This window comes from Osmerus mordax, chromosome 3 (assembly GCF_038355195.1).
Source record: "Osmerus mordax isolate fOsmMor3 chromosome 3, fOsmMor3.pri, whole genome shotgun sequence".
Taxonomy (NCBI): Eukaryota; Metazoa; Chordata; class Actinopteri; order Osmeriformes; family Osmeridae; genus Osmerus; species Osmerus mordax.
This window is the reverse complement of record NC_090052.1, coordinates 17,664,799-17,692,771: the sequence shown is the minus strand read 5'-3', so window position 1 is coordinate 17,692,771 and position 27,973 is coordinate 17,664,799. Positions and strand designations below refer to the sequence as shown.

Sequence of the window (27,973 nt, the reverse complement as noted above, 5' to 3'; positions counted from 1 at the left end):
CTTCCAGACCATCTTGTTCCTGCAACAGCTGATCGTAAATGCAGGCAATAAAGTAAACGCAGCTCTCGTGCTGCCTAACCATGACAAAGGACCTGGCACAGCCATGAAGGTGACCAGAAGTGCTCATAAGCTTGGTAAGAAAGTCTCTGGCATTGTTTATTATAATCATTATTCATATAACCAAAATGACTCCGATGATATGTAGGGAGTGAGTAGATTGCGGTGAGAAGGGAGCAATGTCCTTCATGGCTACATTTTCCTTTTCAGAGAAGTCATCGGCGTGTTTGGACCAAATATCTGCCGAAGAAAAAGAGCACTTGTGTCGGTTTTCATCATACATCTGTAAGTAATCCATTCAGGTTTTGTATTCATGAATCCTTCATTCTCACAGATGTTTTGCTGATAAGACCTGTGGGACTGCACTGTCTCTCTTCCACAGGTAGAGTGCTGGAAAACCTCCAGCAGAGTCTGAGGAATAAGGCCAAGGCGTACCACGACCCTGCCCTGAGCGCCGTCTTCCTCCTCAACAACTTCCACTACATCCTGAACTCACTGAAGAGGTAGGGCCTTTTCTTTCTCCTCGTCATTCATCTTTCTTCCTGACTGTCACTGCTGGAGAACCCCTTTTGAAACGGCAACAAAAGAGTTCATACGTATCCCTGTGACTCGCTGTTATGTGGACGTACGGACCTTAAAGAGTGTAGCACAATACTGGAGGAGGGATAAAGCTGCTGCGCGCCAGTCTCACGCATCCTTGAGAAGTATCAGGTCAGCAAACTGTCGAACCTTGTGCGCAGGTCAAAGCTGGTTGTTGTAATGAAGGCATGTGGCAGTGACCCAGACGCCGAGTACAGGGAATTGATTGACGAACAGAAACTACTGTACCAGCTCAGGTAAGGAAGCGGAAGGGAGAGAGGAGAAGTGCTCGACTTTAAAACTGTCAAATGTGACCTCTTATGGGACATGGTATTTTCTTGTGGTCGTTTCAATGCACTAGTTGCATGGCTGTTTGCACATCTCTTTGGATAAAAGGGTCTGCTATATGAATACAATGAAATACATGTTATGTATTGTAGGTGTCACCGTGGATACAATACTGTGTGAAGTTTAGGATACAGAAAGTGTGTTTGCATTTTGTAGCTGGCTGACGGTGACAGAGTGCCTGGCTGACACGAGTCAGCCCGTGCTGAAGCAAGGAGGCAAGGTACAAGTGGATTCATGTCTTATGATAGCACAGTGTTCTTAGCTTTAACTTCCATTGGAAGTGCTTTATTGGTCTGCATTTAATGTGTGTTCTTTCAAAGTTCCGTCTTGTGTTTCGTTTTCAATAAGTGAAAACGAAACACACTGAGTTACTGCCCTGGACCACGTTGGTTGACATAAATGCGTAAAAACAAATATAGACCCTTCTTTCTCATTTCATAAAGTTGAGTGAAAAGGACTTTTGCGTGGTCAAGGAACAGCTAAAGGTAAAACAAGCCAGATGTTTTTGGTCAATTGCAATTTTCCAGTCCAATCACCATCTCGCCTGACATAATTTAAATAATCACAATAATTTAAACCCAAATGGCATTAATGAAGTTATGTCATTTGAAACCTAATGTGGAAGCTTGTTTTCCTCAGAGTTTCAACGAGAAGCTAGAGGATCAGTGCAAGGCCCAGAAGGGCTGGGTGGTGCCCGATAAGGAGCTCCGGACAGCACTATGCCAGATGCAAGGAGAGCTGGTATCCACCAGCTACAGGTCCTTTCTGCACAAGTAAGAAACTAACAGCATAGTCAGCAGGTGGTCATATATTTATTTTACATTTTTAAACCAACAGCCCCAGACAAAGATTCAAATTTACATTTTTACCTATGACCAAAGATACAGTAAGTGTTTATTAATATGAGTTTATTGGAATGGAATGATGATGACTGAATTGACGTCAGACGGTTGCTCGCATGCACCCCCAAATGTAAACACCTGGTACTGTCGGTAACTACAGGTATAGACAAATACAGCTCAATTCAGGAGAAAACATGACCATCCATAAAAAAGCATGATCAAAAACAGACATACAACTTAATGCTAGTGTTACTCAAAGTAATTTAAGACGTTGTTTACCTGATGCTAATCCTATGCAAGAACGACACAGTATTAGTCCACATGCAAATACTTATTTAAATGGTTTTCTACCACAGGTATGAAGATGCAGATTTCACCAAACAGCCTGAAAGGTGCCTCAAATACAGCCCACAGCAGGTGGAGCAGATGATCCAGACGCTGTTTGACATGTCAGCCTGAGGCTAAGGATCTTGGAACAGACTATATTCCCCATTCTGTTAAACTTTTATGCATAATAATGCATACATTACACGAATGGACTAATAATTTAGAACTATTTACAAACTATTTGTAAATTGACAGCTGATTAACTACAAATGCTTTATAAACAAATTTTAAGATAGTTCTCAAAAAGTTTTACTCATTTCTTCCTTGCACAAAGAGCTTCAGAATGTTAGTTAATGAATGCAGCAATTTATGTTTAGAAATTACTTTTAAAAGGAGGGAGGCAATTAATTGTTCCATTTTGGTAATTTGTCAATTGGACATCCACTGTAACTTATGAGGAGGTAAAGGATTAAAGCAGCATAGATCATGCATACTATAAAGTAGATCCAAAAATAGACTTTGTCTAACTTGTTCGCAAACTTAAAATGCTTCTTGCTCCTCTGCTCCTTGGAAGCCATCCTTTCCAGGAAGTTGAACACCTTCTGGAGGTTAAGATTCTTCTCCTCTGCGGCATCCGTCAGGCTAATGACACTGATATCAGATTCGGATTCTGGACAAAGAGAGTGATAAGAGATCAGAGGTCAGAGAGACAATACAGGCATCTCAATATGCGATAACTTGTAAATGAATAAAAGACAAAAGTCTTACCGCCCTCCCCAAGTATCTCTTTGTCGTTAGAGTTTGAATCTTTTGATTTGATACACTTGAAGATGCAGCTGGGCAGGATTCTGCCATCTTTAGTCAGTCGTGTGAGAACCATAGACACCAGCATACTCGCAACCAAAATGAAGAGACTGAAGCAGAAATGGATCCCTACAGAGAACAACCGTGAAAATGTTAGTGTTGCAGGGATCGGTGTAGTGGGTTTCACAGTCTTGTGCTCATAAAATTGCTTCAAACTGTAGTCTGTCAAAGGATTTTTTGTAAGGACACAACCTATTGATGATGATTTAGTTATTTATATTCTGATTCTAAAGCCTGATCTGAATTACAGCAGACTAAGATTACTATCCCTTAAAAGAAAGATGTTTTAAAGATAATTTAATCTAACCAAATGAACCTTCCAAGGAGTGAACATAATACAGTATTGTTTGTGCAGTACAGTAGACCAAAACAGTCATGTCAAAGCTTAGTGCTTGAAAAATATGTGGTTATTTGAATGGCCTTCCTTTTAAGGCTTTTCACAAACTCTTAACGTACCACATCTTTTCCTTTTAGCATAATCTGTGTGTGTATACACGTCTGCATACATACATAAAGTATTTGTATCTATGAGTGTGGACACTAATGTGTGTTCAAGGTTACTCTGTCTACATTCTCATATCTACTGTGATTCTATTTCACTCAGCTTCACATCATATGCAGGTGACTCACTGATCAAGGGGCTGCAATTGTTGTCTGCAGGAAGCAAGTCATTGAGGATGAGGAGGAACATGATGAAGCTGAGCACCAGGGTCACCTTGAAACAGACGCGCTCTCCGCCTATTGGTAACGCGAAGCTCACCACATCGGCGATGATGATTAACACACTGGGTAGGATTAGGGTCACAACCGGGCCGGTGCTGCGAATCTTGAAATTCACCTGTGGAGTCAGATAGTCCAGATGAAAGGACGAGAATGAGCTTCTCAAATGCTTGTGCTGGGGAACGGTGACAAGTTCAAATGATTTGATTGAACTCTCTTACGTTAAGGGTGTTGCGGTCATTTCTACCATTGTGGGAAGCAAGCTCCACTGACTGAGTAAGCCATTCTCCAGTGTCGCTGTCACCATTCACAACCCTTCCAAATTGCATTAGTAATCCACATTCTGTGAAACAGTACAGATATATTTATGAATACAACTTGGGGCAGGATACTAAAGTGAATTGCGGTAGTTCTGCATTCAACTGGCCAGTCAAAATACCTTTATTTGTGTTTGTTTTTTATGTATAGCCTAATACTGGTGCACATTGCCCGTGATGCTGTCGGTGATTAGAAGCTTTTGTACTTTACACTGTCCAATTGATCCCACATATACTGTCATACTGTACCTGTTCATCTTAAGAAGCTTACCGTCTGCCTTCCAGGCATTGAGGCTGATAGGACAGGTGTCTTCAACAAAAGGGTATTTGAACATGTCGACATCACAGCCCACCACTGTCTTTAAGAGGACAGCGTGCGTCACTGTGCCGTTACTGTTCACCAGGAGATCCTTCGAATAATGCTTCTGGATTCGACTCACTCTACAGACCCACAATAATGACAGGCAGTTCACACCTACATGTTTATAAAGATTTACCAGTTCAACTGTTATAAACGTACACAGTCAAGTAAGGGGAACTTACGCGTTCAACACAAGAAGTGAGGGAACCCAGATTTGATCTGCTGGCAGGATCACGTTGTTAAATGTATAGACTGATGTGTTCCATGCCAAGTCAGGGTCCACCCATTGCTGTGGTCAGAATCACAGGTATTTGTGATTAAACAAGACAAAACATACTCAACAAAACTCAATGTGTAAATCGCAGAGCCTCCACAGATGTAGGTAACTTACCAAATTTACTATCATTTGACTTGTGAAACGAAGTTCTTTGGTGTTCTGTTGAGGAAATAACCATGAGTCAGATTCATCAACATTAATCTGATACTATGCATGTAAAACATGTTTGCATAAAGCAGAATAACCATTGTGAAAGGTACATTCAGGAGTATACTTACAATAAACTGTGTCGTATAGAGAATACTTGGCAGTCTGAGGACTAGTGTGCAATTAATAGACTGAGGCTGAGTCAGGACATCCTTGGAAATCAACATGTTGGCCAGACAGCGGCGACTGGTACAGGACTGAGTGGATCCAAAACCAAGCACTAACCAAAAAGTTAAAACATTTTAATTTACTGTACATGCATCAAATACACTTTCCCTACACTTTTTATACATTAGCACACGTGACACATTTTTATTTATTGTTTAAAACCCGTGTTTGTTTGTTAAGAAACTACACTGTATTGTTGAGAGCAATGCAGTGCGAAACTTGTGAGAACTTACTGTACTTACATTTTAGTAGGAGCAGAGAGCACAGACACCTCAGCATGCTGCTGGTAGTGGGTAATTCTGCCCTGGAACCTTCTAGTAGAGAAACCTTGGAGATGACAGCAAGACTTCAAACAATTTACAGTCAAACTATTTAAGATCTGTCAATGAAGAATCAGTAAACCAACCTTAAGACTGATAGTAGTTTATTATCTGCACAGCAGAGATTACCTTTATAAAGGCTGCCTCATACTTGAAGTTTACGCCACACAATACAGATAATGTCACCACCCACAGACTGTAGTCACACTGCCCGCAGATGAATATGATCCTCAATGACATGCTTGAGTGGTTGACTTTAATCCCCAATATGAGTTTCTATAGATTTTCAAGTATTCATTCAATATTTTAGTGTAAACACCCACAACGTTCTGTAAATGCAATTACTCCTGGTGTCGGATGACAGGCATGTAAACATCGGTCCACCTCTCTTTTGTCCTTACAGGTAGCCTTGCTTGACTGCATTACAATAAGACCATAGGCCAAAACGCCAGGAAGCATTCTCACAATGGGTTATTTGAGCTGGTGGTTAACATTAAGAGGCTGACAAATAGAAAATAAATCTCCACTGATTACTTCTATAAAAGGTATTGTATTAACAGCTGGTTATGGAATGGTGCTTGAACATATTAATGCCATTGTTTTTTTTACGTGATTTGATCATCCACTAACATCTTTATTAAATGATCAAAACCCCTTTTGTATAAGGCGTTTTAATATGTCAAGTCATCCTGTTTGACAAGTAGCTGCCTCGATTTTGAAAGACAGTATTAAGCTGCTCATCTTTTTCTTTCCTACTGTCTGTAGGCTGCCTGTAGGCAGTATCCTTGAGAACTCTCTTATGACGTTAATACTGAAATTTGAAAGAGACATTCTGGTTTTAAACTGTTTCCCTTCCTCTCCAGCAAGGGGGAGTGTTGCATGAGATTTGTCTCTAACATTAACAGGGAGTCGGGCTAGTAATCCGAAGGTTGCCAGTTCGATTCCCGGTCATGCCAACTGACGTTGTGTCCTTGGGCAAGGCACTTAACCCTACTTGCCTCGGAGGAATGTCCCTGTACCTACTGTAAGTCGCTCTGGATAAGAGCGTCTGCTAAATGACTAAATGTAAATGTAACATTTTTACCAGCAGACTAGTGTTTGTTCTATCATGTTTAAGTTTGAGTTCAGAAATAAATTTGTCTTCTGTTTTTAGAAGTAGCTTATGCTGTAGCTAATGTTTGAAAACATGGCACTGTGCAGGAATGCTGTACTACAAAATTGTAACTTAAAACAATTAATTTGGTGAAGCAATTTCTACTTTTTTCCTTTGTGGTGGTCTTTCATCTTCAAAAACCCTGCCTGGGCAGTGGCTAAACATGTTGACCTTGAATGGGTGCACATTCTGACCATGAGCCACATTCCACATTTGCTATTCATCTGATTAGCATATGACCTGATCTGAATCAGTCACAACAGCATTCAGCATCTCAAAGAAAACACCATTTAATATGTGGAGTTTTATGTGCCTTGTTTTAAAGAATAATTTGTTATTAGACTGGATATGGCATTTTTTTCTGCTTTGTCACAGGACTTCTGACAACTAACGCAAAATACAGTTATGCGCTACATTAAAAATAATAATCTCCAAGATTTAACAAACAAATGTTCAGATTACTTTTTTAAGTGACCCACAGGTTAAGTGTGATGAAGCCAATAGCCTGGAATTATGATTGCAAAAAAAATCTAAACAGATCCAGATGGGGAGTGATCAAACACAAACATGATTTGAATTGTCAGTGCCAGTACTGTATCTTGGTTAGCGTTTATTGTATTTCTACTGGAATGGAGGGTAGAACAGGTGCAAAGAGTGCTGGGATGGGCTTGTTTGAGTATTAGTGACCTCTACTCTGACCTGGTTATCTGTTCTTCATCGATCGCCAGAGCACTGAGCAGTGATCCCACCTCCACCACAGGTTGGGATCTCATGATACCAGACCTTACCCGTTGTCACGTGTCACATCCTGTTCTTCCTTATTGATTTGAGGCTCCCTTTGAGGTTAAAAGTCACTAAAGGGACTTTTAGTCTCACAGTTAACTTCCTTGCATGGAGAAACACTAGTTTCTTTCATGCTTTGTCATCAAATTTGACAAATTTGACAAATTTGTGTGGCTTATGGGGGAGTTATTCCACTTTCATCGGAAACAGAGACAGCCCTTTGACTGAATGGTTATGAGAAGAAAATGGATGCAGTATTCTGCTACAACTAATCTTTTATGTCCATTACGAGTAACACTCTTATACAAAAAGAAACAACTCATAGAGAGCCTGCTGTCAGGATTGCATTGTCATTGGTTAGTCAACCATTATTTAGTCTGTCTGCTTTCTCAAGCTTATAAAGGCTACAGAATAAAAGGGTTCAATCCCTATTGAATAAATAGCATGACAACTGGAAGGCCCGTCTAGGAAATAGTATACTGAACATACAGTACAAATGAAACACCCAGAGGTGTTTTTCCCTAACATTTAGGTGACTTAATATCATCAAACACACTCTCATCGCCTTAGAGAGCACATACCAGTACACAGTTCCAAAGTGACCGAAGTTTACAGGTTCATCACCTGCAGTAAATCTACTTGTGTCTGTCATACTTCATAAAACTTGTTTTTGCTTTGTCACACTACTAACACAGTCATTAAATGCATTCTTACTGCCTCATCTCCCAGGACTATATGAGGAAAAAGCCATATCTTTCAGAAGGTGTCTATCTGAACAGGGATTGGAACTCGTGCTACTTGTAGATCAAAAGAAGTTTATCTGGTTTTATTGTCTCTGTTGTAAATGTATACGGCTATGTTGTGTGTTGTGCTTCCCCTTATCTAAATGATTGTTCTGGTCCATATTCAGGAAACGTCTGACCTCAAAATCCTTGACAGGACTATGAAAGACATTTAGTCTCTGGATTTGATGGGACAAAGGTTAACTTTCAGACTAATAAGTTAAGACATAATCTCAATGACCCATAACAATGGAGTAAGGAACTCTGGAAACATAGGAAACAATTATAGATTTAGAGTTTTGTTCAAAACAATCCACATAATTTCTGTTTGGTCTATGGGACCTTTCAAATATTAAACAGACAATAAATTCTCCCAGATTGACCAAAATGTTTCCTGGGGAGACAGGATTGGTGCTACATCAGAATGAGCTAGGACTTTGCCTCAGGCTTGGTCAGGCCTGCCCCCAATAGGGTGAGACTCACCTGTAATTGAGTTATAAGTCAGAGTCAGAACACTTTGCAGTTTGGTCTATATCTTTACATCTGATTCTCAGTGTGCAACCAGACATACCATCCTCTCCTCAAGTAAGTGCATTTATCTAAAGCAAAAGGAATTAGACTATTTTGGAGGTGATCAATTCTTAGCTAACAAAGATGTGCTGGTCAGCTTTTTGTATTTGTGTCAACATTTTTGAGGTGGGCAGTGAGGCATTGATTTCTCACCTTGTCTTAGCTTTTACAGGCACATCAGATTACTCTTAAATAAGTGTTGTTTGAAGTTGTCCACATCTCAGAAGCTAATCTAACGAATGGAAAACCTAAAATACCAAATCTAGTCTTTACACACGTTTGAATTCACATTCTTTTTTTTAGGATATTGTGTTCAATAGTGTTAAAGTGGAATCCAAGCTGTGTTGAAACTCTAGCATTGCACAATTATACAAATTGTTCCATGTGTGACAGTACAAGCTGTAAACAAATACACAGTTACTAAACACAAGGTTTAAAATAGTGCCTGGGATGTATTTAATCATTATAAACCAGAGATAAGCATGGACTGTGTAGTCTGTAGTTACTCAATAAAGTCAAAATACCTTAGATAGTGCCAAGGTGCATGGGCACTTGGAGGATATATAAAAGCTCCATAAGAAGACGAATATTCACTGTACAGTTCAGATTCACTGTAGAAAAGGTTTTGTGGAAAAAGCTAAGAAGTGATTGCAGTGTAATAATTCAGTCTTATAGAAAAGGGAGTTTCATAAACAGTAATCAGTTATAGTACTATATATGACAGAGTTTAATATGATTTAATACTTCTTTACATAGGATGTCTGTTTGGGTTACTGTTAAATGAGGATACATGACATTTTATAAGGTAATCTTGATTAAAGCATCATCTAGCACATGTATTTATGCATTACTATTTAGGAGAAAATGTTATATAGTATCTTCTTACTACTGCTACTAAAGTAGAAATTCAACTAAATTTGCCCACATCCATGGAAAAACCCAGGTCACCATGGAAAAATACGGGTCACCATGGAAAAATACGGTTATTACCGTGGGAACACACACATCCAGCTTCTTAATTCAAGATCACACATTCACAATAAAATATTATGATCTGCATCCATGTCACAGCATACCTCTTGTTTATGTAGGAAGTGCAGCTAGCTCACTACTTAGTTGGGCGCTAGTATGCACTGCAGGGCTAACAAGTAAATAAACTGCATGTGTAACACAGGTGATTCAGTGAGCATTCATTGCAAAATGAGAAGCAGTTACAACTTTTCCATCTAACATTTCCATCTAAAACTCATAAGATGGAAATACAGTTGGAAATTATGCAGGGTTGTGGTGGGGTTATTTATTAAACCAAATTAGTCATGGATGATTTCAAGAAACACTTAATGAAATTATAGTTTTCCAAATCCATCAACTTCTTCTCAGAATGTCATAGTCATGTAGAAGAGGCTGCTAACTTGAACGCTAATTGGTCAATAGCTTAAAAAGAGACTTTTAAAACTTTCATTATGAGATCAAATGAATAAATCAAAGCATTTCTGGTAATCAACTGGGATAATAATTACACTTCATCATCATGGTCTTTTACCAAAACGGTTTTAGTTTGACAATATTGTTTGACATATTTAGATTGGGATTTATCTTTAAAATTAAATAACAATGTATGACATGAACATACAACTAAAATGAAGATAATGGACAGGAACCAAACAACAACTGCTCTAACAGCCCAATGAGATCGCTATGATTCAATCACCTTTCATAGCCATGCAGATCACCTGTATCTCTAGGCTAGGTTCCATGTAGCAATAGCTTCTATGGTAAATAATCATCCTGTGAGGCGGTCATGCTCTTGAAGTGCTCTGTTCACAGCCAAGGTCTAGCGTTGGCTCAGTAACCCCGCTGCTTATAGCCTCAGGCAAGGTGAGACCTCCGCTGTTAACTGAAACATGAAGGTCTCACTTCAACAAGCACTGAGAGACCTATTTACATTCTACTCGCGGGTAATGGAAGTTCCATAGTGTTCCAGGCCTCTACTTACTGTCACCTTAAGAATTATTGGCCCACTTGAAAAAGATTAGCAAAACGAAAACAATCAGGCCAAGGGTGATTTGGAAACAGTCAAACAGTTTAATTGACAATGACGTGCGCACGGTCTTTGGACACGCTGGTTAGAAAACCGTTTTTTTCTGGTCTTTACTCATGCTCTGTATCCTGTGTGGTTTGCAGAGGAAGCCAGCAAACATGGACCCCCAGAGGGAGCAGCGCATTGCCATAGACACCCATCACACAGACGTGTACGCTGCGTGCTCTCAACGTGGCAAGCCCAAGAGGAAGCTGCGCTACATGCAGAAAGACGGCAGGTGTCCTGTGGAATTCAAGACGATCCCAGGGGAGTGGGGGGGCTACGTGACGGACATCTTCACCACCCTGGTGGAGATCCGCTGGAGGGTCATGTTCCTCATCTTCTCCCTCTCCAACATCCTCTCCTGGCTCCTCTTTGGCCTCCTCTACTGGCTGACTGCCTATGTGCACAACGACACCGAGGATTCGGGCAATCAACCCTGCATGTACAACGTGCGCAGCTTCACCGCGTCCTTCCTGTTCTCCATGGAGACCCAGGCGACCATTGGCTACGGTTTCCGGGGCATGACTGAAAACTGCCTGGTGGTCATCATCTTGGGGACGGTGCAGGTCGTGTCGAGTTGCTTCATCGACACCGCGATCATCGGCATCATCGTGGCCAAGATGGCGTCGGCCCGCAAGCGGGCGCAGACGGTGGGCTTCAGCAAGTGCGCTGTGGTCAACCTGCGAGACGGAGTGCTGTGTCTGTCGTGGCGTCTCGGAGACTTCCGGAGAAACCACATCCTGGAGGGCACCACCAGGGCCCAGCTGGTCCGCCACGTGAAGCACTCCTCCGGCATGTTCTCAGTGTACCACAAGGACCTGGACATAAAGGGCCGAGACGTCGTCTTGGCCACCCCCGCCACCCTGGTCCACAGGCTGGAGCCCGGGAGCCCACTGTACAGCATGGGCCCAGACAGCCTTCTGGAGGAAGACTTTGAGCTGGTGTTGTCCTTCACGTACACTGGAGACTCCACAGGCATCCTGCACCAGACCCGGACCACCTACACCCCAGCTGACATCCACTGGGGCCAGCGTTTCCAGGACATGCTGAGGCTAGGGGTTCGTCACTACACGGTGGACTACGCCCTGTTTAACCAGACCACCTGGGTGCAGGTGCCAATGGTCAGTGCTGAGGAGTGTGACAGGGAGAAACTGCCCAACGAGACCATTCGAGCCCAGGGCTCCCTCCTCAGAAACCCTTCAGAGATTGGCCAGAGCAATGCGGATGTCACAGAGGAAGTGATCCAAGAAGCATGGCTCTGATGAACTGGCTTCAGAGGAATGACAGACTTAATGACGCTGGTGTGTACAGTATGATCTTAGGACAGTCACTTTTGTGTTTTTGTACATAGGAAAACTATTTATATTGAACTATATTAAAAAGACATGTTTAGTATGGAAATGTAAGTGTGTGATTTGTACGCTTTTCTTGAATAAGGAAAGAAGATGTTTTTTTTCTGCTGCTTAAGTTAATAATGTACAGGGACTCAGGAAGTTGAAATCACAGACTTTTATGTAACAAAATTGATTTTAGTGTATGGTCTTCCAGTTGCTCTAGATCACCACCTTGTGTCAAGCCACTTTTCCTTTGCATTAGTTGCACGTGTTTATACGGCTCAATAAAGTGTTATGTTTAAACCGGCTGACCTTGACCCTCCAAGTATTATGTGTACGCTCTCTTTATGTCTTTCCGTGATGATTCGATAGTCTGAATTATTTGAGGCAGTGTAACGATGTTATCAACGATGGTGTGTAAAATAAGTCATTCATTTATACTGGCTGAATAAACAGGCAATTTGATTAATGCTATGTTCAGGTGATTATTTACCAACTGAAACCAATTTTGTAAAGGTAAATAACGGTACCAGTTGTGGATGGAGTATATGGGTATCGCAAAGATTTCTCCCATCACTGACGTAAATATCGCTCCAACAAGCGCTGCTGGTTTCCATTGGTTGCCTTCTGAAACTGGGCGGAGATAGCTGCATATGTTTTTAAAGTACGTTCAAGCAAAGCAAAGTAGCTTCTTCAGTACTTGCTGAAGAGGGTTATGACAGATATTGCAATGTCTGACATGAAACATTTAATTAATGCCAGAATAATACAAAAGGAAGTCAGAATACAAATGTGGATATTACCGCAAAAGACAACGGGTTTTCCTGGGATGATTCAATAGATCGGCATCTTTGCTGTTAAAGAGTCAACAGGTAAGCCTCAATTCATTCAAAAGGTAAATAACGTAGTAAACTTCTACGTTTGAGAGGATGTGTGGTGCTTCAATTTCTAAAGGACATGATCTAATAGATTGGATCTTGTCTTAGAGAATTTGTTTTACTATGAATAAACTATTTTGTCAGATTTGTGTTCACTTACCCTTAGTAGGGCATCTGCTTTAGCGTGGAACGTTCGTCATACTCTATATTTAAAACTAATTTGATTCAGAATCCCAAGACTGAAGGTGGTCAGGAGCTTTTGGAGCACTTTCATTTTAGACAGAACTTGTTTTAATCATTAGTTATACATGCAAAAGGGCAGTATTTTCACTTGTCCCTTTTGCACAAGGAAAATGATTCAGAAGACCCTTACATGGGAGAGTGATGTGTATGACATTCATGTGAATGTTTTTTTTTGTCATATGATCATATGAAAAACATTAATGTAGGCTAATTTCATTCGACCTCAAGTAAGTACGTAGCCTACACAGATTATGGTTTGTGTAAAATAAATCACATCCAAAAATGTATAAAGTACATAATCTATAATAAGATCAACAATATTTTAAATAGTCTACGTGACAGAAAAATTTGCAATTTGAAACTGTAATAGCTTGTGAATGAGTTGGTGAATATTGGATAGAAATTATTGATCATCTGTGCAATAAAATATAGAACGTATTTATGTAACCAGTTTCCATCTGCTTCAGCTGGTCGCCCCTAATTGCACACAAGCAAAACAAACAATCACTGGTTCTGTTCTGCAGCACTGTCCCATAGACAAAGGAGATTAAATTGTGTCAAGACATGTTGTAAATCTGCATCACAAAAAAATTAAAATAACCATCTAGGTCAGAATTAGAGAGGGCTGTATTCAGGCCACTGATTTATTCTGGAGCACATTGTGTATTTTCTTTACTTTCAGATAACCTTGGCTCTACATGCTCACTTAAGCCTATAGCATTCTAATATTCATTCCAGTCTGGATGTTTATATTAGCTGATCATATAAGCAGTGTGTGTGTCCGTGAGTGTGTCTGTGCATGTGTTTGTGTGTGTGTGTACGCCAGTCCTGTGTGCTGTCTGATAGGTTTAATATCTACCGAAGACGAGGTAATACTAGCTTCCCCAAAGGACTTGTTTGATAAACAAAAGATTTAACAGACCACCATGCTTGAGGTGTATTTAATACACCATCTAATTAATTGGTAAAGGAATTATGGCAAATAATGGTTTGTGGTTTTAATAGAAAAAATGCTATTAATTGCTACTATTGTGACTAAATACAGCTGCTGTGAATGCATCGATAATTACTGATGAAGAGAATACTGCAGGGCTGCTGACAATCTCAGTCCACACAAACAAAATGCTAGCTTTGTCCCCTGAGTAATAACACATAAAGACTCCAGCGCTCTATAGAGAATGAGCATTAGAACAAGTTGCTGTTGCTGGTTGGCCTGACGATTACATCATTAGAGAACAAAAATAAATAAATAAGTGAGACAGAGTTAAGGCTGTTGTAATGCCCCAAACATACTCCATCTTGCCCACATTTATGAATCCGACTCCGTTGTCTAGAACGTCAGGAGTCAGATGGCTGACCGGTGAGGGAGTCGGGCTAGTAATCTGAAGGTTGCCAGTTCAATTCCCAGCCGTGCCAAATGACGTTGTGTCCTTGGGCAAGGCACTTCACCCTACTTGCTTCGGGGGGAATGTCCCTGTACTTACTGTAAGTCGCTCTGGATAAGAGCGTCTGCTAAATGACTAAATGTAAATGTAGAACACAGAATCACTTTCAATGGAATCAGTGAATTTGTATTATTAAGTAAAAAGTGTTTTTAGTTGTTTATAATAATTGCCTGTGAGTGTGGCTCATGCATGAGCATCAACACTGGTAGTGTGCATATCGAAGAAACACGAGAACTGCCTTGCATCGAATACTTTCCAATGGGGAAGTGGAATCATGCCCTACAGTAAGACATGATCAACTATGTCAACCCACAGGCTTTGACATGAATAACTTAGGGCCATGCCAGTATTACATTTGGACCCTTCCTCTAGAACTCTTCCAAGGTAGAGTATGTTTCAATGACGGTGGTTTTGGCACTGGCTGGCTTGGTGTCTGGTGAACGGGATCCCTGTGTCCCCCGTGGTGGTGCTTTTTAATGGGCCTCCCAGGCCACATAGACAGCGTCGATCGTTGTTTTTCTAATTTAGCTGTCCTTGCTGCTCAGTGACATACAGTGCAAGGTTACCCTTGTTTTCAAAGAGAGAGTGTCCTATCCTTTCTGAATAGTTGCCAGGCTCATTAAACAGCGTTGGTTGTGCAAGCAATTGAATTAGCACCAGTGTATACAGGTGTTTACACTGTCAATTTGTCTAACTGTAGCCCTCAAACTGTGGAGACGTGTCATGGACAACACAAAGAGTACACCAAGAGTAAATAACTCACAGAAAACGTCGTTGTCATACATATTTTTCTACTCACTGGCTGGATCCACTGAACTTCAACTGTAATTTGACTCTGTGTTCTCAGTGGACAATCTTCCTAATTAATTCTTACCCTGAGCAGGGCAACAGAGTGATCCACCCTCTCAACTACCAGGATGTTTAAATAAAGGTGTACTTGAATAGTTTAACTTCATCATTTTGCTTATCATGCCAGGAGTGTGCCAACAATTTTGACTTTGCGATACATTATTTTGATAATTTATAAAGAATCAGGTAACCACATACAGAAAGGCTGTGATCTTTCCGCCAATGACGCTAACACAGGTTTCTTTCTGCATGTCATTTCCACAGCCCACTTCACTGATGAGGTCCAAAGCACCCATGAGAGAGGCCTGAACAGCCCTCAGCAGAAATAACCTCCCCTGGAGCAGCAGAGGGTGCACGCCAGCCTCCCCTGCCCCTGCCCTCGGATTCTACCCTGCCCACCACATTTCCTTCTTGTGTTGGTTTCCTGGAGCGTTCGAAACTGTTTCTCCAACGCTTCTACCAAAAACTCAGACTGTTTTCCAAAGCAGAAGTGGCCCAGACCTCCCAGACCGACGCGATGGGGAGCGTACGGAGCCACCGCTACAGCATTGTGTCGGAGGAGGACGGGATGAAGCTGGCCACCATGGCCGTGCCCAACGGCTACGGCAACGGCAACGCCAACAAGGTGCACACCAGGCAACAGCCCCAGAGCCGCTTTGTGAAGAAGGACGGCCACTGCAACGTGCAATTCGTCAACATGAGCGAGAAGGGCCAGCGCTACCTGGCCGATATCTTCACCACCTGCGTGGACATCCGCTGGCGCTGGATGCTGCTTTTCTTCTGCCTGTCCTTCCTGTTGTCCTGGCTCCTGTTCGGCTTCATGTTCTGGCTGGTGGCCCTGGCCTACGGGGACATCGAGAACGAGACTCAGATGTGCGTGTCCAACGTCAACAGCTTTACGGCCGCCTTCCTTTTCTCTGTGGAGACCCAGACCACCATTGGCTACGGCTACCGCTACGTCACGGAGGAGTGCCCCATCGCCGTCTTCATGGTGGTCTTCCAGAGCATCGTGGGCTGCATCATCGACGCCTTCATCATTGGCGCCGTCATGGCCAAGATGGCCAAGCCCAAGAAGAGGAACGAGACCCTGGTGTTCAGCCACTACGCCACGGTGGCCATGAGGGACGGGAAGCTGTGTCTGATGTGGCGCGTGGGGAACCTGAGGAAGAGCCACCTGGTGGAGGCCCACGTCAGGGCCCAGCTCCTCAAGTCCCGCACCACGGCGGAGGGGGAGTTCATCCCCCTGGACCAGATGGACATCGACGTGGGCTTCGACAGCGGGATCGACCGCATCTTCCTCGTGTCCCCCATCACCATCGTCCACGAGATCGACGAGGACAGCCCCTTCTACGAGATGAGCAGACTGGAGCTGGAAACGTCCGAGTTTGAGATTGTGGTCATTCTGGAGGGTATGGTGGAGGCCACGGCCATGACCACACAGTGCCGGAGCTCCTACGTGGCCAGTGAGATCCTTTGGGGTCATCGCTTTGAGCCCGTGCTCTTTGAGGAGAAGAACTACTACAAGGTAGACTACTCTCGCTTCGAAAACACATATGAGGTGGCCAGCACGCCCCATTGTAGTGCCAGGGAGCTGGCCGAAAAGAAGTCCATCGCCTCGAGCGCTCATAACTCCTTCTGTTACGAGAATGAGGTTGCCCTGGAGAAAGTGGAGATGGAGGAGGAGTTTGAGGAGGAGGTGGAGGAGGAGGAACATCGAGAGGAAATTGGCATTGAGAATGCAGCACTTGAGGACACACATACCGAGGCAGTGTCTGACTCTGAACACAGCCAGGATACCTTGCCTTTAGATGCTAGGCCTCTCAGGAGAGAATCAGAAATGTGAATGCCAGGAGGTTGGGATGGAAAACACACTACAGGAGTTCCTGTTTAAGGTTGAACTTGAGTCTTCTGACCTACGCTGTTAGTAGAACAGCACTAAAGCACCTGTGATGTGATTTGTCATTGTCTAACCTAGACTCTCAGACACCAAACTGTAGGTACTTACACCCTTAAGATAAATTGTATAATACTATTTATTTTAGAAACACAAGTAACTGGTTTGATAAGAGGTGATACATCCACAAAAAAAAAAGAAATCTGTTCAGTGGAGTTCAGGAATGAGATGGGTTAAGTAGCATATCTTTTCTACAATACAGACACTGTGTGAGTAGGCATGTGTGTGTGGATGTGAGCGTGTGTGCATGTGTGTGGGTGTAAACATGAGTTTGTGGATGAGAGAAACAAAAGTATGACTGCCTAAATGAATGCAAAAGGTCAAATTAAGTATTATTGGAATCCATCATCTAGTTTTGTTACAGGAAGCCATTAGACATACATCATGTGCATTATTGATAGACTTTAATATCACAGCATTAACCAAAGAAATACTCCTTTTACCCTTGCTGTGAACATCTTAGTGTTGGTGGCCATTATGAAATAGCATTGTGTTTGATCTGACTAATTCATGGCGGCCATAGTGTTATGATCAGGAAAAGGTTTTATAGGATATAGAGTGTTCCCAATCCATCCTATACCTTCATGTAGTTAGCTTTCCCTGTACAACTTCCAACTACTTGAAAATACAGTATAAAGGCTATGTTTTTATTTTTATTTTTACAAAACTACTGACTTGATTGTGATTATGCAGTAGTACACACATAAACACTTTGCAGTCTAACTAACAAATGTTAATGAGCTGGTCTCGTAGTACAAAATATTTTTCCTAAACAGAGTTAGTTTCCTCGTGTGAGTGAATCCCTCGTTCTGATAATGCCCGTGTGTGTGCATGTTAGCGCTGTGTGGATTCCGAGGACATGCACTGTATTATATGCTTCTCAATCCATCTACTTCCTGTCTCAGTGTGGCATCCTGTGCAACACGGGCCATGTAGCCAGTGACGGTCACTTTGAAGACAGTCTCCAGCAGAGAGTCATAGAGACCTGGCATTGGCACAGTGCAAGTCATATTCATGGGGCATTATGACAGGCGTCAAGATGGAGGGCATGTTTAAGGCGAGCCAACCCTACAGCTTTTACGTGCAATAGGGGAAGCAGGTTCCCTGGGCTAAAAGTGAACGAGCAAATGAATGTTAAAGACAAGTGCTGCTATGTTACATATTGACTGCTTAGAGAGAGAAATAGGAGCCAACATGTATTATTTGTATTTGTAAGGTATTGGTTTTGAATGGAGACTTTATTTATTTCTCAGAGTAGTAAAGAGGCTTGATTCTGTCAGTGTGTTATCCAAAGCTACAGTATGGAGCACTTTCCTTCTGCACTGAGAATGTTAAACCCCATGACAGTAGATACTGTTTAATTGAACCAAGCCAAATGTAAATAACTAAGGGACAACCATCATCTTTCATCTGTTGTTTTATAACCCAAACGTTGAAAACCAAATATCCTGGTTGAGGCTGAGGCTATGGCCTCAGAGAAGTCATATTTATGCAGTCTGCTGTCTATGCGGATCAGTGTTCATGGCATGCCGAACATATTGTGTCCGACGTCATTTGCAAACTTTGTTTTAACTTAACTGAAGAAGGTCATGTGAAGAGAACTTCCATGTTGTCTCTGAATGGGCCTGTGCATCGTGGAATACTTTTGTCATAAACGCTAGGATAAGGCTTAGCTCATCATTCAGACAAATACCATGCATTGTCTTGTCAGACAGACGTATTTATTCACACATATAAGCTGTAATCCTTTACACGTGGGTTTGAAGTCTTTGGATGATAAAATGTTGAATCTTACTAAATGTGTTAGCCCACACATTTCTGTCACAGTCACTTTGCTTGGTATTCATGGGAAGCAGAAATCCAGTATGTTTGTGCTCGGTTGCGATGAGGTTATGCCCAGTTTGTCACCACTGGAGATCAAAGGAGGGCTGCAGACTGCATTTAATCGGTTCTCTGTCATTTCTCCTCGTCTCCTAAGTCTTTATTTTTCTATCAGGGTCTCCCTAACGTCCTGCACAGACTAGAAGTTGTAAAGATTTTTATATTGTAAAATATAATGTCAGATACAGTATATTGATATTGCAGTTGTTGAAGATACTATTTTATGTCTCATTTTGTGTTGTTGTTTTTCAATAAAACCTGAAATGCTAAAAAAACTTGATGACACAGATTCATTAATAGTCTTGGAAATGATCATTTGTACCACTCATTGTACTGTAAGTGCACAGTATATGCTGTATTTTGCCCTTGGACAAGAAGACTCAACTCAGTATTCTGTGTCATTACTCAGCCTCATGCAGATCATCTAGATATAGAAATGTTCATCCATATTTTGTAAGGAATTTTAAATAATATTTTTGACCTATATGTGTGACATCTAGAGTTGTGGGGCGAAGCTGTACTGGACAGTTTTAGACACAGGCGTGGAAGAGGCTCCTCTAATTTAGACACATGGCCCAGATTCCAAGCTGCTCTCTGTCACAGCTCACACCATCGTTTACAGTCATTCACCAAACACACTCAAGTTCTGTGATGTCCAGAGAGACCCTAAACTATATTTGTCTCTTCTACTGGAAGTCATTTTCAAAGACAGCGATGGAAAAAATCCTATGGTTTTCACCTCCGTTTGGAAAATGAGGACACCAGCGTTGTTGTCCACTGTGGACGTCACGAGATGAGGTGTGAACGTTTTAAATTGTTAATAAACTTATTTCCAGGGTATTTGTTAGTTGATCATTCGAAGAACACACTGTTAGGAAAGTGAACAACTTCACAGAACAGGAAAGCTCACACTTACAGTAGATAATACCCCCTCCCTCCCTCAAACCTTTTCATGATGATATTTTTATTCAGTTTGCCGAGCGCATGCTTCACTTGTCTCTTTCACAGATTGAGTATTAAAAGCTGCTGTGGGTTGATGGTGTCCTGTCCTCTAGACCGCCAGCAAGTACAGGTTGCATAACAACACTGACTCTGGAGGGGATGCACTCCCTGGACTGTAGTTCTGTAAAGTTACAGTTCTTACAGTGACACCAACACACCCCACTCACACGTGAGGAGAATCCAAAAGTTCTATTGGCATTGTAGCCTATGGTTACAAAGGAGAGCGAGGGATCTCTTCAACGGAAGCCTTTTTGTCTGCAAATAGAACCGGTTCTCTCTCCCTGGCTGTGATGAGGGACGGTTGGAGGATCGATCAGTCAGACAGAGAGGCCGATTTGATTTGCTTGTGCTTATAGACCGCGTTGGGGCCCCTGGGCTTTTTCCACATTATCCTGTGAAACTTCCCCAGAGCTTAAGCTTGGAATCCTCCATAGAATGACATATCTTTACATGTTTGTCAAATTCCTGGGTAACATTTTCAAGAAACCAAAAGTGTCCTCGATCCAACATAAGACCTTTCTGCACATTTCTTCACCTCAGAAGTCCTTATTGCCTCAGCCCTGTCATCACTTCACAAATCAGACACACCACCCTGACGCAACACCAATATGCAGGAGAGAGTGAGACTGCTGGCATATTACAGGGCTGGCCCGGGTCAACTGTCGTGCTTACGTTTTTTCTGATGCCTTTTAATTTGCCAAACTGTCTACGCAGGGTGGGTGTCACTGCATATGAACAGTTTGAGGACTTCAGTTATGCCTCCATGTTTGCTCCATCAGTGCGTCAGCCTGTTCATCTGTCCATCCATTTTTACTCTCTCTCTCTCTCTCTCTCTCTCTCTCTCTCTCTCTCTCTCTCTCTCTCTCTCTCTCTCTCTCAGATTGCAGTCTGTTCCCTGAAGGACTCGGGCGGGGTGACTGTTATTGGAGATGTAGTAAAGCAAGGTGGTTTGCTTGATTTTCGTGACAGTCCAGTGCTGCTGTGCATTCGACTGTCAGTTTATCATTTAGTGAGAGGAGTCGAACACGACAACTCTAGAAATTCACTGCTGACAGCAGAGGGTTCTCTGGAGGTTAAGTGTGACAATAGCCTGAAAATCATTGACAGACTTCCTGTGTCACTGCCTCTTTACAGAAAAAGGGAACGCAATCAATGGAGCTGCCGATTGCCCAAAGAAAATGAGGTCAAATCACATCGTATGATTGGTCGACAGCACGTCACTGTCTTATGAAAAGCCTTGTAAGGGACTGAAGAAATAATAAAATTTCTATAAGGAAAAACGTCAACGACCTGATGGCTAAAAGCTGCAACATGTAACTTTCCTTTGTAAAAGCATTCAATGGCTCTGGTTACCTTCACTGAGTTTGACAAGAAGAAGTATACGCACAGAGTGTTAAAATTACTGGCACTTTTATTACCCAGGAAGAGGTATATATGTTGTCTGGACAATGTCTCATTTGGAAATATTTAGAAACAGGCTAATGTCATTCAAAGGAAACTCTGAGCCAACTAAAGGGAGAATTGAGGCCCTTGTCTATTAGTGTTCATTTGGGATGAACACTATTTATCTTTATTGTGAGTGTGATTTGATTTGATTTGCTTTAATAGTTTGGTTATACCTTGTATTGAAGTCCACTTTATCAGGTGTTAATAGCACATTTCGGAACATTGTTCAATCTCTTGTAAATGCTATGTAAAAAGAACTACAAGATTAGGATGACCTGCATATGATTACCCACGTCGGAATGAAAGGTCTGCGAAACTTGTGAGAGTCCATTATATAAACTGTTGCTGAAACCAGCGCACCTGAAGCGGAACATCTGCGGTCTCAGATTGCCGGTCTGAACGAAAGCTGGGTCACAGGAGCCATGGTGGGCAAGACTTCACGGATTATGTAGGGATCATATGAAATGTGAAATCCCCTCTGCTGCAGGTGCAGTCCGCTTCTGAGCTGGCTGGAGGTTGACACAAGCGGCACAGAAGTAGCAGCATCTGCTGCGACACACGGCAACTCTGATGCCGTTTGAAAATGTTGCACTTTGTTTGTGCTGAATGTAGCTTTGTGACGTCCGGCTACATAGACCAGATGATGACTGTGAGATAGAGGCACATAAAAATAGCAGTCTTCCATGTGCATGTTTTACTGGGCTTAGAATCTCTCTCAAATCATATTTTAGGACCCTCGATCAAATACAGGCAGAAATCACAGATGTTGTCTCTGGAAATTACAGCTGGGTGTGGAATACAGGTATAATTAAACTACCATTGGGAATGGGTCAGCAGGTTTTAAAACTATTTCAAAAAGCTTATAACTCTAGCTGTTCATATCCCTATGGACCTGTTGTGTGACATAACTATATTGGCTTTATCGGAAAAGAAATGTTGGGTGGTTACATGACTGGTTAGTTGGTTGGATGGCTGACTGGCTGGCTGATTTTTTTCTATCTGTTTGACTGATGAGGGCCTGCTGCTGAAGGCAGGGGGCTGACGGGGATCTCAGCTGTCGGCTTCAGACGCCATCATCAAGGCCTATCGTGTTGCCTTTCACCTTTAAAAAACTCATCCGGCAGAAATGCCAAACCCTTTAGTATCGTTAAAAAAAGATTCCACCGTTGCTTTGAGGCTCCAACAGTAGTGAAGACTCTTAAATCACAGTCAAATACTCTTTGATGAATGAAATACGGCTTTGAAATGGGATTAATAAACGTCACAACAGTACTATGCAAAAGTCTTAGGCATGTAAGATGTTTGCATGTTAATATTGTCTTAAATATGTATTTTTTTTTTAATGTAAGTTCTGTATTTGTGCAGCAGTATAAAAGTAAAATTTTAAGAACATTCTTGTTCAGTCTTTTCATTTCAGCGTTTCTAAAAGCAGGTTTGCTAAAAATGTGTGTGAAGACTTTTGCACAGCACTGATTGTTATCAAGCAAAACATGAATCTGGTGTCATTACTTAACCCTTGTGCTGCCTTCGGTTCACAACGACCCATCGTTGTGCTGCGACAACTTTACCCAATACAAAAACAAATAAAAAGCATTTTCTTTTAACCTTCGCGCTGTGGGGGGTGTGAGACAGCCCGACCGTTAAAAGAAAATGATTCACTTTATTTTTGTATGAGGTAAAGTTGTCGCAACACATGGGGGGGTCACAATGACTGAAGGGTTACAATGACCCGAAGATAACACAAGGGTTAAATCATCTCTTCAAAAACCCATCCATACTAGACATGATGTTTCAACAACGTGTACCTTAAAAACTACGAGTACCAACACCGACTCTTTCTGATGCTATTCTGAAGCTGCTCTTGGTCAGATCAGAACGAGTCACACTGGGTTTTCCTCAATGCCGACCTGCAGTGTGTGGGACAATTGAGGGATCCCAATTGAGGGATCCCAATTCCCAATGTTATGTGGAAGTGCAGTAAATGGTTACAGGGCCTAGTGTGGGTTTCAGTCAGAGATTAGACCCTGCTAAGTGAAGTGAGAGATCTTATCAAGGACAGACATCTTGGCAAGGTGCATCAGAGTTTGGGTCATCGTGAGCTCTGAGCTGAAGTGGCAGATCTCCCAGATAAAGTGTCTCTTACTAACCAGTCGTCAATTGACATAGCAGCCATAGACGACCTCTTCTGTGTCACTTAAGAGTGTGTGTGTGTGTGTGTGTGTGAGAGAGAGAGAGAGAGAGACAGAGAGAGAGAAAAAGAGAGGGAGTATTTACAGAGGCTTTTACTTTCTTTGGCAATGAACGTCTTCAAATTTAAAAGGGGTATGACAGATCTGGACTGCATATCTCTCTCTCTCTCTCTTTCACTCACACACGGCAATGGGCCAACAATCACATTGGCCATATCACTGACAGCTGAGGGTCTCATGACACTCTTGGGAGGAAGAGGAGAGCCCAGCGACAGGTAAAACTTGTTGGACACAATGCAGACTTTTTCCATTGCCTGAGCCGCCTGAGAGAATAGATGCATTTTTTGCTCACTGTGGGTGTGTTTGGTTACCCGCTTCAAACGTTGGAAGAAGCATTGAACCCCCACAGCTATGACCTGTCACCTTCAACCGATCCACTAAGTGGCGTTCAGGCACACGGTGGGATCACACGTGTCAAGGAAACACTTTGTTCTGTTTATGAAATGCATTCCGTACATAAATGGGTCAAGACCTGAGTTGGCCTATTGGACCAAATCGTATATACAACTCATAGAAACCTACCATGTCATTATGATCAGCGTGCCCATTTGACTGCCATCTGCCTCAAGGTTACACTCTGCCCTTCCGCACTTGGCTTATCACACCCAGAGGGACCCCAGATGAACCCTAATAAAGCCTAACCTCCACTCTGAAACCTGCGACTGGTCCTGAAGTCATTCCAGCACTGTCTTGGCTATGTGCTTTCCGTCACAGTAGTCATAGTCATGCTGAAAAGTCAATCACAGTTTCTCTGAGTTCAATTTGAAGTTTCATTGAAAGTGGTCCTAATACGTCAATAAGATATTTGAGTTTTTAACATTTTCGTTCATGTCAAAAAACTGGTTTCAAGTTTGGCATTGTTCTGTATGGTTTGTAGGCAGTTTGAAAACAAATCGTTTGTAACAAAATGTCCGAACAATAATGGAGCCTCAAGAGATACTGCCTTTAGAAGCATAATATGTACACACATGTTGACTGTAGAGGAAAATGTAATCTTTCCATTGGACGTGTGGCGAGCCAGTGCCCTGGGAGGGACACGAGTCGGAGTGAAGTGAGAAACACACAGTGCTGTTGGACCATGTGGAGTTACCACTGTGATGTCCCAGCAACATCCCAGCAACAGACGTCAGCCCGGGAGAAGAATCCCCTTGAGGTGAGTGAGGAGAGAGAGAAATAGGCGGGGAGAGGCTGTTTGTGAGAGAGAGAGAGAGAGAGAGAGAGAGAGAGAGAGAGGAGCAGTCAGGTATCTATGAGTGAGAGAGAAAATGGTGTGTGTGTGTGTGTGTGTGGAGCGGTGGGGTGAGGGGTTTAGGGATGGTCGGGAGAGTCGTCAGCGTTTGTTCGATGGAGGGTAACATTGTCCCTGTTGATGCATGGGAGATTATCTGGTATGTCATGACTATTTCTAGTGTGATATTGGCTGCGGATCAGGATGTAAACAGAGCAGGCTGTGCAGCTGTGTGGGACACATCTTTGACACTTGAGATGTGTCCGGTCGTCCCTTTTGACTGTGAGTGACTTGGGACTCACCTCAGCACTGAAGCTTGGAAGGTCACCATCATTATCTTGAAAATATGTTTTCCCTATGTATATATATATATATGTTTTCCCTATGTATATATGCTTTTGCAACCCTACGTACCAAGGAAATGCTGAATAGGTGCATATGTATTGAGAAACAGCCATTCGTTCCAGTTCGACAGTTGATGTCTACTGGAGAGATGTGCCTGTCTGTAAACTGATGTATGGAACAGGTCAGGGTCTACGGGACAGGCAGCATGAGAGAGAGAGATAGAAGGAGAGAAAGTCAGAGAGGGAAGACGATCAGACCTTCACTCCAACTTTAGATTGCATTTACACAGAAAGCGATTAAAGGATCCAATCAGTGGTAACATTGAACCCAAACCCGGGTGGAAAGGAATACTGCAGCCCTAATCGCCCTGACTGCAGTGTCAACTGAATCCCCCAGGCTAAAACAGATGGTTGATATCACCTCCTCCTTTATCTAGATGAGATTACGCTGCTGGACTCAGACCTCTGCTGTCCATGGGAAACGTCGCTGTCACTAACACGTGTGTGTGTGTGTGTGTGTGTGTGTGGGGGGGGGGGGTAAGTGAGAATAGTGATTTCCTATGTGGGATACACTACTAGGACAAACATTAGGCTACAACCCAGTGTCTGTATTAGTATATTTTGATGGTCTACACACTAATTAATATCATGCTGATATGGAAATACTGAATGACAAAGGTGTGCTTCTATAGTTAAAGGTGAATCTACGTCAAGGGATGCTTCATTCTGTTATGCAGACTGGCAGGCCCCTCTTCAACAGGGAGATTAGGAGTTTACGTCATCGTGCAATTTTGTGTCCTGTCCTAAGCTTATGCTCATGTCCTGAGAGGTAGCTTATTCCGGGTTAAGGCACCAACACTTGGTCCTGTAGCACCAAGCAGTGCTACAGGACATGGATAGCACTAAAAATGGCCGTTGGCTGAGAATGACCAGAGAGCATAGATTGACATTGAGTTCTATTTCCAACCAGGGTCCTTACAATGCATGGAATTCAAAAGGTTTGTTGGTGGAATTCTTGATTGTTGGTAATGGTAACCTTCATTACTGTAAGTAAAAGTTAACAAAATTACATTTGGAAACAAGTGAATCTTGTTATTAAACATACAGTAATATGGTATGTCTGAGGTTTAATCAAACCAGTCAACATGGAAAACAGGTGTTATTGACCATGTATGTTGTACAGCACTGAAAACAGGGCAGGTTTCCAATAACAGTAGCAGGTAAGAGAGAGAGAGAGAGAGATAGAGAGAGAGAGGGAGAGAGAGAAGGGGGGGGCTAGAGGTAGCGTTACACCAGGTCTCAGGTAATTCTGTACCACTGATCTCTTGACTTTACTCTCTCCTTACAACACAAAGCAAGTAGTCAGAGGACCTGGTCATTACAATGTTGTTGTGTACTTGACACAACCTCAATACTGGACACTGTTGTCATTAGGTGATACCTAAATATAAGGAAGAAGAAATGTACGTGAAGGGTCTCTTTCAATGGGGAAATGATCCTTTCCTGTTTTAAATGGATCTCACAGAGGTGCAGTTTAATCCTCATGTCAACAGCTTTGAGAGTGGAAACTGCTGCTTTAGGCTTTGCAGGGTGGTGTGCACGGTCCGACTAGTGCCAATTTGGGAGATTGCCTTGACAAGGAAGTGGCACCAGGCATCATCCCTTTCCCAGAAACCTGGATTATTTGTGTCATTTCAATATTGGTCGATTTGGAAATAATCTGGTCTAATTAGAAAAGACATGGTACGGCATGGTTTCAAGGAAACGTCATTGTTTTACGTGAGATGACGATCATCTCCACACGAAATAACGACATATGGAATACAGAGTGGACTGTAGCCAGTAAGAATTAACAACCACCTCAACCTACCAGCCTGGGAGAAGAGGCCTTGGCTTGGGTCCTGCAAGTGAATTATATGATTGGAAAGAGAGACCCTCCACTTTTCAAGTGCGGAACCCAATCCCTCTGCATCCACCTCTCCCCATCACAGCGCAACCCTATATCCGTCCGGAGAAACACTTACACACTGTTTTATTCTTAATTCTGCCTCCTCTCTGGCCTCACTTCCAAGACCCACTGAGCCCACTGGAGACTTGACTTGGAACATACAGTATGTCAAGTATAGAGTCCTCATAAGAGACACATGGTGGCATTGCGTGGATTACGTCCAAGATAGCTAAGAGTCATCTCTTGCAAATGATATCATTGTTGATCTCACTCCTGTTACTATGCACTTAAAATTACTCGACTCAAAACAGAACCGGAGAGAGAGCGCTAGAAAAGGATGGAGAAATTCCCTAATTGCATTTTATATGTCTATCTCTATGGGGCCAGCTCTTTCTTTAGCCCTGTTGTTTGGCA

The 27,973-nt window shown here is 42.4% G+C and overlaps 2 protein-coding genes across 2 annotated transcripts; both read left to right on the top strand.

The window, feature by feature from the left end:
- Nucleotides 1-8,667: 8,667 nt before the first annotated feature.
- Nucleotides 8,668-12,553, top strand: LOC136940996 (inward rectifier potassium channel 16-like). Its single transcript, XM_067233362.1, has 2 exons — nt 8,668-8,690; nt 10,860-12,553. The coding sequence occupies exon 2, from the start codon at nt 10,875-10,877 to the stop codon at nt 12,018-12,020; it is 1,146 nt and encodes a 381-aa protein (XP_067089463.1). The 5' UTR covers nt 8,668-8,690; nt 10,860-10,874; the 3' UTR covers nt 12,021-12,553.
- Nucleotides 12,554-12,900: 347 nt separating this feature from the next.
- Nucleotides 12,901-19,563, top strand: LOC136940769 (inward rectifier potassium channel 2-like). The gene is made up of 2 exons (XM_067233060.1): nt 12,901-12,964; nt 15,772-19,563. Exon 2 carries the CDS (start codon nt 16,025-16,027, stop codon nt 17,348-17,350), a length of 1,326 nt encoding a protein of 441 aa, XP_067089161.1. The 5' UTR covers nt 12,901-12,964; nt 15,772-16,024; the 3' UTR covers nt 17,351-19,563.
- The last annotated feature ends 8,410 nt before the right edge of the window (nt 19,564-27,973 follow it).